This window comes from Cebus imitator, unplaced genomic scaffold (genome assembly GCF_001604975.1).
Source record: "Cebus imitator isolate Cc_AM_T3 unplaced genomic scaffold, Cebus_imitator-1.0 Scaffold266, whole genome shotgun sequence".
Taxonomy (NCBI): Eukaryota; Metazoa; Chordata; class Mammalia; order Primates; family Cebidae; genus Cebus; species Cebus imitator.
The window spans coordinates 725,048-735,353 of NW_016107581.1; the positions used below are offsets into that span (position 1 = coordinate 725,048).

The 10,306-nt window shown below is 58.7% G+C and overlaps 2 protein-coding genes across 4 annotated transcripts in view; both read left to right on the top strand.

Moving 5' to 3' along the window:
* Positions 1 to 5,584, top strand: part of CCDC9 (coiled-coil domain containing 9) — a 24,077-nt gene extending 18,493 nt beyond the window's left edge. For 2 of the 3 annotated variants that reach the window (XR_001816982.2, XR_005195732.1), the window contains exons 9-16: positions 258 to 304; positions 406 to 541; positions 932 to 1,025; positions 1,112 to 1,496; positions 1,855 to 1,947; positions 3,257 to 3,306; positions 3,853 to 4,418; positions 5,265 to 5,584. Coding sequence is in view for 1 of the 3 variants with exons in the window: in XM_017500408.2 (XP_017355897.1) it covers positions 258 to 304; positions 406 to 541; positions 932 to 1,025; positions 1,112 to 1,525 (691 nt within the window). In the remaining 2 variants the exon portion in view is untranslated. Of the gene's footprint in view, positions 1 to 257; positions 305 to 405; positions 542 to 931; positions 1,026 to 1,111; positions 1,746 to 1,854; positions 1,948 to 3,256; positions 3,307 to 3,852; positions 4,419 to 5,264 lie in introns of those variants that run through there. The other variant, XM_017500408.2, reaches the window with a different exon arrangement.
* On the top strand, positions 4,771 to 5,586 carry INAFM1 (InaF motif containing 1). The gene has a single exon (XM_017500409.2). The coding sequence runs from the start codon at positions 4,811 to 4,813 to the stop codon at positions 5,240 to 5,242; it is 432 nt and encodes a 143-aa protein (XP_017355898.1). The 5' UTR covers positions 4,771 to 4,810; the 3' UTR covers positions 5,243 to 5,586.
* The last annotated feature ends 4,720 nt before the right edge of the window (positions 5,587 to 10,306 follow it).

Consider the following 10,306-nt stretch of genomic DNA (forward strand, 5'->3'; position numbering starts at 1 on the left):
TGAGATAGGGTCTCGCCCTGTCACCCAGGCTTGAGTGCAGTGGCTTGATTGTGGCCCACTGCCCTTGAACTCCCAGGCTCAAGCAGTCCTCCCTCAGCCTCCGAGTAGCTGGGATTCCAGTGTGCGCCGCCATGCCTGGCCCTGTCTGGTTGACCATCTGTCTCTGATCTGATATCTGACCTTGACCTCTTAGGCCAACTTGCTCCTCTTGCTACCCTGTCCCCCCACCTGCCTGCTCACCCGTTATCTTTCCCCAGGTTCAAGGACGGCCCGGTCCCTGCTCGAGAACCATCCCACCGCTATGGTGAGTGGGTGCCCTTGGCTGGGGTCAGGCAGGATCTGGGAGTTGGGGTGGCGTGTGCCACGACCCTCCCTTCCTGACAATGCCTGGGCGTTCTGTTGCAGATGACCAGGCCTGGGCCCGGCCCCCGAAGCCCCCTACTTTTGGGGAGTTCCTGTCCCAGCACAAAGCCGAGGCTAGCAGCCGCAGGAGGAGAAAGAGCAGCCGGCCCCAGGCCAAGTCAGCGCCCTGGGCCTACAGGTGGGGCACCCCTTCTGCAGCTTGCACGCCCCAGGGCGGTCCGCAGGGCTTTCTCTTCTTTGGCTTGCTGTGAAGGTGTGGGCACATCTGTCTGTCCCTGCCCTTGTCTTGGCCCTGTCTATCTCGCAGGTACTTGGTTTCAGGGACTTGGGAGCTGGGTCTTGCTTTTATCCTCATCTGTCCCTTCTCTGCCTCACCTATGTCCCCTCCTGCCACCTGCTCCGCCTTCTATCTGTCCCTGACACCTGGGGACACACATCCACCATTCCCTCAGTGCTCCAGCATACCATGTGCTCCGGGTAGCTCCTTCCTAGGGAGGCTGGAGTCAGGAAGCCCCTTTCTCCTGTCCACTCTCCACCCAGGCATCTCCCCACCCTCTGTCCATTTTAGTGACCATGATGACCGCTGGGAGACAAAAGAGAGGGCAGCATCTCCAGCCCCTGAGGCTCCACAGCCCACTCCCCTTGTGGAGACACCCACGCAGGTGAGGCCAGGCTGCGTTTCAGGGCATGGGCCTGGGATGGGGGCTCAGGGCCCATGCCTTGCCCTGACCTGCCTGTGTCCCCACAGCCACCCGAGACCCCAGCACCTGCTCACCAGCCTCCCGAAGACGAGGGGGAAGAGAATGAGAATGAGGGGGAAGAGGATGAAGAATGGGAGGACATAAGTGAGGACGAGGAGGAGATTGGGGCGGAAGAAGGAGGTGACGAGGAGGAGGAACCAGCCGAAGACCACGAAGCCCCTGTGGCAGCCAGCCCCACCCAGAGCCCCTGCAGTGAGCAGGCCCATGGAGCCCCCTTCAGGCCGGAGGAGCCCCTGCTGGAGCCCCAGGACCCTGCCACACCTTCCAGCCCTTTCTCGCCACCCAGCGGCCACCAGCCTGTGTCCGATTGGGGTGAAGAGGTGGAGCTGAACTCTCCCCGGACCGCCCACCCGGCTGGCGCCCTTTCTCCGGGTGAGGCCTGGCCTTTTGGGAATGCATGAAGCTGTCTGCCTGTGTGTGAATGAGTGCGCTGGAGGGGTGTGGCTGGTGGGGACCCTCGGGCTGGGCCCCAGGACCCAGTGTGCCCCACAGCCCTGTCGGCTGGGGAGGGCAGCCCATGCCCCTCTGTACTGTCGTGCCCATCTCTGGAATGCCCATTCCAGGAGCCTGCCCCAGCCCCTTGAACCCCCTTCCCAATAAAGAATTCACATCCTCAAATGACATTCCCCCAGGTGTGTCCTTGAACCCCCCTCAACTCCCCCGGGCCTTCTCTCGGGGTGGGGAGATGTCAAGTTGGGAAGGGGGCTTGACTGGGCCTCCCCTTCCCTAGGAGGCGACCAGTCAGCCCGAGCTTCCCTGGAGAGCGGGCCCAGCCTCCCAGGATGCCAGAAGGCTGAAGAGGAGGGGTCTGAGGCAACTCCAGGTGGGGGAGTGCATGGGGCAGGGGGTGGAGGCTGCTGCTTCCTCTTTCTCTGGGGCTGAGGGCTTGGGGGGAGTGGAATGTGTGTGGGCAGCAGTTGGACCATAGAGGTGAAGTGAAAAGGGTGAGCTGAGATAGAGATGGCGGGGCTGGAGCCGGGATGTGGGGGTGGAGCTAAGGGGCGACTTTATGGGCCAGGCCAATCGGAATTGGGTATGTGCGTGGAGGTCGAGGAGGTGGAAAAGGAAGGGATTAGAATTTTGGGGTCTAGCTCAGGGGTTTTGGAAAGCACCCATTTAAGAGTAATGGGATGCCGTGGGGGCACGGTGGCTCACGCCTGTAATCCCAGCACTTGGGGAGGCCAGAGTGGGCAGATCACTTGAGTTCAGGAGTGTGAGATCAGGGCGGCCAACATAGTGAAACCCCATCTCTACTAAAATAAACTTAGCTGGGGGTGGTGGTGCGCGCCTGTAATCCCAGCTACTTGGGAGGCAGGAGGATCGTTTGAACCTGTGAGGCGGAGGCTGGAGTGAGCCGAGATTGCTCCACTGCACTCCCACCTAGGCGACCGAGCGAGGCTTCGTCTCAAAAAAACAAAAAATAAACGGAGGGAGGTTGGGGCTTGGTGTCCTAGGGCAGGAGCTAGAGGCGGACTTCGAAATTGAACTGGCTGGAAAAGGCCAAACAGATGGGCAAGGGCAGAAAACTGGATTTAACTGTGGCTGGGATCAGTTTTTGAGGTGCAACCTAGTGGGGCAAATTAGAGATGCAGACTCGATCAGAATTTTGGGACCGACGGAGTGCGAGCAAGAGGCCAAGCCCCTCTCCTACACCCCGTGGGAATAAGATTTCGAATCTCGGATGGCCTCCCCTACCCTCAGAGTGGGGTTAGGATTTGGGGGCAGAGCCGAGGAAGGACTGCAGGCATTGGGGAAGGAGAGCGGAGGGCGGCTCCTCTAGGACTGTTTTGGTGGAGGTTGGTGAGGGCCGTGAGATGGGGCGGGGGTGGGAGGACAGTTTGCAGCGGCAGGTGGCGCGGGGGCCCAGTCTGCCTTAGGCCACGTGTTGGGAGGCAGATCTCGCCACACCCGCGTTTCCTCGATTGTAAACAGGGTTCTGTTGGGGATGTTTGCTGCTGCGTGGGTCCGCTGACAGGATTAAGATTCCGGGGCCCGTAAGCCGCTTATCGCCAGGCCCGCAGTGGCCGGGCTAGAATGGGGTGAGGGGCGTGGCTAGACGACGGAGGGGTCCTGGCCTGCGGGGAGGTGGGAAGACTGCTCCCCTCCGCTGACTCAGACCCTTCTCTCCCCAGAGGCGGGCCCCGAGGGCCAGGAGACCGCGGAGATCACAGACTTCCAGAGGGTGCGTTTCTGCAAGGTGGTGGCGGCCCCTCCGCCGCCGGGGGCCGCTCGCTGACCGCGCCCGCCGGACCGCAGCCTCTGCGCTCTGCACTAACCTCCCACCGCCTCGCTCCTCTATCCTCTGCTTCTACCACACTCCAGCCGGGAGAGGGTTAAATGTAAGGGGGGAGGAGCCAGGGTCTGCGAGCTGGGCGAGGCCAGGGCAGTAATCGGTGCCCGCCCCACAGACGGGGGATGTCGCGGCACCCGGACGGCTGGGACTCCTCCGCATTAGCCTCCCATGGAGGCCCTGGGCGGCGCCGGCCAGTCCCTAGGCCGAATCTCCCGCCTCTAGGATTGTGATAGCCGGTGACTCTTCCGAAGGGCTTGACTTACTCGGGCGCCAGCCCTGTCCTATTAAACGCAGTGCTTCCGCTCACCCTTGAACTGTGTTTCTGGAGGGGGCAGGCTGGGTCGCTGTGCTTGGCGGGCTTTTCCGTGGCGGAAGAGGCGGGAGGAAGGGGGTCTTCCACCTCCCTGATCCGTCTTCCCTCCCCCCCTCCTGCAGGCCTCCCCGAATTCCTGAAGACGCTGCTGGGAGGGGACTGAAGCTTCCCCGCCGTGATGGGGAGGGGTCGTCAGGAGGGGTTTTATCTGGATTTCCAGACTCTGTTCTCCCCCAGAGCCTAGCCTGGACCCCATGGCTCTAGGGACCGGGAGAAGCTGATGGTGGGGGAGGAGCTGGGAGAAGGGGCGCGTTTGCCGTTAGGGGCGGAGCTGGAACCTGGGAGCCTGAGGTGATGCTGGGGACACCCGAAAGGGCGGCTGTGTGCTGGAGGTGGGCGGTTCCTGTGGGGGCGGGGCTAGGATGCCTGGGCGGGGCCGAAATCCGGGCAGGCGGAGTTAGAGCAGGGGGCGGGGTCAGCGCGCGGAGCTGGGGCTCCTGCCACGGGCATGCGGCGGAGCCGCTAGCGGGAGCGCGGGCAGCGTGCCGCGTGGGAGCCCGCGGAGGAGGAAAGCGGGGACTCCTGACTAGAGTGTGGGAGGCAGAGGGCGGAGCGGGCGGGGCTCGAGCGCTGGAGTAGACGGACCGACAGGCAGAGAGAACTGAGCCTGGCTGCGGCGGAGGGCGGGGTAGGGCTCCAGGCCGGGCTTGGGCGGGATGAGGGGGCGGGCTCCGAGGCAGGCTAGAAGCCTGAGCTGGATGAAGTCCGGGTCCGGGAAGGGGACCGGGTTGTAGTGGGAGGAGGCGGTGATAGAAGTGGTGGGGCTAAATGCGGGGGCGCGGCTGGAGTGAGGAGGGGGCGGGGCTAGCGTCTCCGAGAGGCGGTGGTTAGGAGGGGGCCGGAGGGGGTGGGTCTAAGGATCCAGAGGCGGCCGCTCACGCGGGGGCGTGACCATGCCTGGCGGGGGTGGGGCCGGAGGTGGGCGATTTAGAGCGCGGGGCGGTCCTGCGGGGCGGGAGCGGGGCCTGGCGGGGGCGGGGCCTGTGCGGGCCGCGGCGCGGGGCCGACTGGGCTGCGGGGATGCGGGGCACCAGCTGCGTGGGCGGTGGTGGCGAAAGCCCGGGTGGCGCTGGGCTGAGTGAGGGCCCGCGGGGACGCTGGCTGCGTCTGGCCCCGGTTTGCGCCTACTTTCTCTGCGTCTCGCTGGCCGCCGTCCTGCTAGCCGTGTACTACGGTCTCATCTGGGTGCCCACGCGGTCCCCCGCGGCGCCCGCCGGCCCACAGCCCAGCGTGCCGTCCCCTCCGTGTGCCAACCGCCCGGGCGCGCCGCCTGTCCCTGCGCCCGCCGCTGCCTCCGTCTCCTGCCTCCTGGGAGTCCCCGGCGGCCCGCGACCCCAACTCCAGCTGCAGCTGAGCCGCCGCCGCCGCCGCTACAGCAACCCTGGCCGCCGCCCGAGCCGCCAGACACCCGGAGAGACGCCGGAGGCCGCGGAGGGGCGAGGACCCGGGTAACCATCCCTTCCACCCCAACCAGGATCGCCAGTCCTCGAGAGCTCTGTGCTCCATACCGCGGATGCGCCGGGGATCCTTCCTAATGACATCGCCCAGCGTCTCCGGAGTCGTCATCCTGAGGAATGGGGACCCAGGGGGTGCCGGCTCGGGGCCTTGCTTCTTGCAGCTCCTCTGTGGTCAGGCTGGATCCTCCACCATCAGGAAGACCCCATCCTGACCTTTGTCACCTGCCCCTCCCACTGTGGGATGCTGAGCACAGAACCCACAGCCCATCTGCCTCCTCACCTCCCTGAATCCGTGTCCATCTGCAATAAACCACAGTCCCGGCTGCCTCGTGCTGTGTCTGTCCTGTTGTCTGTGGAGATGCCCCCCCCACCAAGTTTGTGTGGGAACACCTTCCTGGGGTATGGCGTTTGTCTGTCTTGTCCCGGCTGGGCTGTTCCCCTTCCTTAAGGTGTCCTTCTGTTCTTGGTTGGAGTAGGGAGAAGCTTAGCAGCAGCAGGACCTTTGAAGGTCAGACAGTGGGAAGGGCTTCCCAGTTTTTTTGTGTGCTTGGAGCAGAGAACAAATGTCTCTGGAGAAAAGCAGAGTGTTCTCTGTTACAGTACAGGAGACAGGAGGGGTGGAATGATTTAGGATAATAGCTGGGGTTCTGGGAATTGCTGTTAGTGTAATTATCACGTCAGGGACAGAGGCTAAATCACACGGGGATCTCAGTTGGCTGCCGAGGGGAGCGTTGCTGGCTCTCTTTCTGGGGTCAGAGAGATGAGAGTGCATGGCGGTGGTGGGGGTGGGGGGCTGCTTCTCAGCCTGTCTGGAAATCTCAGAACAAATGACCAAAGCGCTGTGCTGCCTTGGAAGACTGGTGTGGCCTCTCTGGCCTGCCGCGCTGCTAGGAAATCAAGGCCAGGAAACTGAGGTCTAGCTGCTGGGGAAGTAGTCTGAGGGGAGCGAGTCCATGTTCCCTCCTGGAAGACTGAGGCCTGGCTCTGGGCAGCACTTCGGATCGGACATGCAGGAAGCTGGCTCCTTTCAGCCTCCCCCCTTGAGCTGGAGGCCTTCCCAGTAGAAGGAAACTGAGCCTATTCTCCCACACTGTGGCTCAGGGACATCTGTGGATGTAGTTATGAAGGTCAGCTACCTTGGTCACCTCCCCCTTTACCCACCACCTCTCCCCAGAGGGTGGCTGTGGACACAACGGGAATCCAGGAAGCCAGCACTTCTCGACAGGCAGCGTAGGTGAAGTCACGGGCACTGACGGGCCGGACTGCCCGGGTTCAAACTCCAGCTCTTCTCATTACTTGTGTGGCTTTGGCAGGTCACTCAGTTTCTCTGTTTCTTTTTTTAAAAAGCTTGTTTATATATATTTTTTGAGACGGAGTTTTTCTTTTTCACTTAGCTGGAGTGCAGTGGTGTGATCTTGGCTCACTGCAACCTACGCCTCCCGAGTTCAAGTGATTCTCCTGCCTCAGCCTCCTGAATAGCTGGGATTACAGGCACCCACCACCGTGCCCGACTAATTTTTGTATTTTTAGTAGAGATGGGGTTTTACCGTGTTAGCCAGGCTGGTCTCTAACTCCTGACCTCAGATGCTCACCTTGACCTCTCAAAGTGCTGGGATTGCAGATGTGAGCCACTGTGCCCAGCCTTAAAATTTATTTAAAATTTTTAAACTTTTTTTTTTTTTCATTTAGTAGAAATGGGGTCTCACTATGTTAGCCAGGCTGATCTTGAACTCCTGGACTTAAGTGATCTTCCTGCCTTGGCTTCCCAAAGCACTGGATTATAGGTGTGAGCCACTGAAGCTGGCCCTGCCTCCGTGGTTCTGTAGAATGAAGATGCTAATTGTACTTATTTCATAGACTTGCTCTGAAGAATAAATAAGCTGGTGATCTCAAGCCCTGAGAACGATGTCACATGTTCTCTGTCTCCACCACCTCTGTCCCTCAGGGCTTCAAAAGCCCCAGCTGGGATCCTCTGGGGATAGCAAGTCAGCCCAAAGCCCTGGCACCAGCAGATGGTGAGTTTGAGGGAGGGGCCTCTCCATCTCAGTTCCCAGTTGCCCTGCTCTTTGCTTTCCATCTCTCTTCTCCCAGCCCCATTTTTTTCCTCATCGTTTGTTTCCTCGTTTCTGCGTCTCCTGTCTCTTTTCTCTTTCTGTGTTTGACTCTCTGCGTCTCAATCTTTGTGCATCCTGTGTGTCTCTCCGGTGTCACTCGGTGTTGTTCTCTCTCCTGCTCTGTATCTCCCTGACTCATTTGGTCTCCTCCCTATTGCTCTCTGTTCTCAGCTCATTCTCTTTTTCTTCTTTTGGTTTTTTTTTTTTTTTTTACGGAGTCTCACTCTGTTGCCCAGGCTGAAGTGCAGTGGCACGATCTTGGCTCGCTGCAACCTCCGCCTCCCGGGTTCAAGAGATTCTCCTGCCTCAGCTTCCTGAGTAGCTGGGTCTACATGCGCCCACCACCATACCCGACAAATTTTTGTATTTTTAGTAGAGAGGGGGTTTTACCATGTTGGCCAGGCTGGTCTTGAACTCCTGACCTCAGGTGATCCTCCCGCCTTGGCCTCCCAAAGTGCTGGGATTACAGGTGTGAGCCACCGCGCCCAGCCCCAGCTCATTTTCTTTCTTTTTTTTTTTTTTTTTTTTAGACGGAGTTTCACTCATGTTACCCAGGCTGGAGTGCAATGGCGCGATCTCGGCTCACCGCAACCTCCGCCTCCTGGGTTCAGGCAATTCTCCTGCCTCAGCCCCCTGAGTAGCTGGGATTACAGGCACGCACCACCATGCCCAGCTAATGTTTTTTGTATTTTTAGTAGAGACGGGGTTTCACCATGTTGACCAGGATGGTCTCGATCTCTTGACCTCGTGATCCACCCGCCTTGGCCTCCCAAAGTGCTGGGATTACAGGCGTGAGCCACCACGCCCAGCCCCAGCTCATTTTCTTTCTTCTCTCCTCCACCCATCTCACCCCAACATGTTCTCCCACCTCGCTCCCCCCCGGCCCCCGTACCCTGCGGCTTCCCAGTTTCCTAGTCTCAGCATCCTCTATCTCCTCCCCTTTCCCTCTTCTCCTTTTTCTCCTCCTGTTTCTCTTTTGGTCTCTATTGTTTAATCTTTGTTTTAACAAATATTTTTTTAGTTCGGGCACAGTGCTCTTGCCTGTAATCCCAGCACTTTGGGAGGCCAAAGCTGGAGGGTCACTTGAGGCCAGAAGTTAGACACCAGCCTGTGTAACACAGCAAGACTTCGTCTTGACAAAAAACTAAAAATTAGCCGGGCGTGGTGGTGCTCGCTTGCAGTCCCAACTACTGAACGCGCTACTGCACTCCAGCCTGGAAACAGCAAGACCCTGTCTCTAAAAACTAAAAAGAAATAAAACAACCCTCCCTAAAACCCGCAAGTATTTTTTGAGCATCTGCTGTGTGCCAAGGCTTATTTTAAACACTGAATACACAGTGGTGAATACAACAGGCAAAAATTCTGGCTCTTGGCCAGGCACGATGGCTCGTGCCTATAACCCCAGCACTTTGGGAGGCCAAAGTAGGAGGATCGCTTGAGGTCATCAGTTTGAGACCAGCCTGGGCAACATAGTAAGATCCCGTCTCTACAAAAAATACAAAATTAGCCTGGCATGGTGGGGCGTGCCTGTAGTCCCAGCTGCTTGGGAGGGTGAGGCGAGAGGATAGTTTGAGTCAAGGTTGCAGGGAGCCGTGACTGCACCACTGCACTCCAGCCTGGGCAAAAGAGCAAGACTGTCTCAGAAAAAAAAAATTGCGCACTGTGGCCCATGAGGCCCTGATCTATCTGCCTGTCCTCTCTCGCCTCACCTCCTGCTCTTGCTCTCCCCACTCCCTCTTGCTTCAGCCACTCTGGCCTGTGCTGTTCGTTGAACAAACCAAGCACACCACCTTCAAGGCTTTTGCACTGGCTGTCCCCTCAGCCCCCTTCTGCCCAGTAACCAGCCCCTCCAGCATCCCCATCACCCTTACCCTGCTTTCCCCCTTGTATTTTTAGTAGAGATGGGGTTTCACCATGTTGGCGAGGCTGGTCCGCAGCTCCTGACTTCAGGTGATCCACCCTCCTCTGCTCACCCTCCTCGGAGTGATCTCTGCTCACTGCAACCTCCGCCTCCCGGGTTCAAGCAATATATACTTCTGCCTCAGCCTCCCAAGTAGCTGGGACTACAGGCATGTGCCACCATGCCCAGCTAATTGTATTTCTAGTAGAGATGGGGTTTTGCCATGTTGCCCAGGGTGGTCTCGAATTCCTGACCTCAAGTGATCCACCCACCTTGGCCTCCCAGTGTGCTGGGACTTAAGGTGTGAGCCACCGTGCCTGGCCACGATGTGCACTTTAAATGAGGTGGGAGTCATGGGTGGCTTCTGAGCTGAGGAGGGTGTGAGCTGATTCAGACCTCAAGACCCTCTGACTGCTATGTGGAGAATGGACTGCAGGGGGCGATGGTGGAAGCATGGAGCCCAATGGGGACGCCACTGTCCTGGTTCAGGTGAAACCATGGTGGCTGGACTAGAGTGTGGGTTGGGGGGGAGGAGGGGAGAAGTGGTCAAAAATCTGTGTGTGGGCTGGGCAAGGAGGCTCATGCCTGTGATCTGAGCACTCTGGAAGGCCAAGGCAGGAAGCTCACTTGGGCCCAGGAGTTCAAGTCCAACCTGGGCAATGTAGTGAGATCGCGTCTTTATAAAATAAAAATAAACTTTTTTTAAAAAATGAAAAAAGTAAATGACAGGCGTGGTGGATCACACCTGTAATCCTAGCATTTTGGGAGGCCAAGGCTGGAGAATCACTTGAGCCCAGGAGTTCAAGACCAGCCTGGGCAACATAGCAAGACCCCATCTCTACAAAAAAATTAAAAAAAAAAGCCAGGCCAGATGGCTTGGGCCTGTAGTCCCAGCTATTCTGGAGGCTGAGGCAGGAGGATTGCTTGAGTTCAGGAGTTGAGGCTGCAGTGAGCTGTGATTGCACCACTGCCCTCCAGCCTGGGTGACAGAGTGAGATCTTGTCCCCCAAAACAAAAAAATAAATAAATAAATAAAACAGCTTCA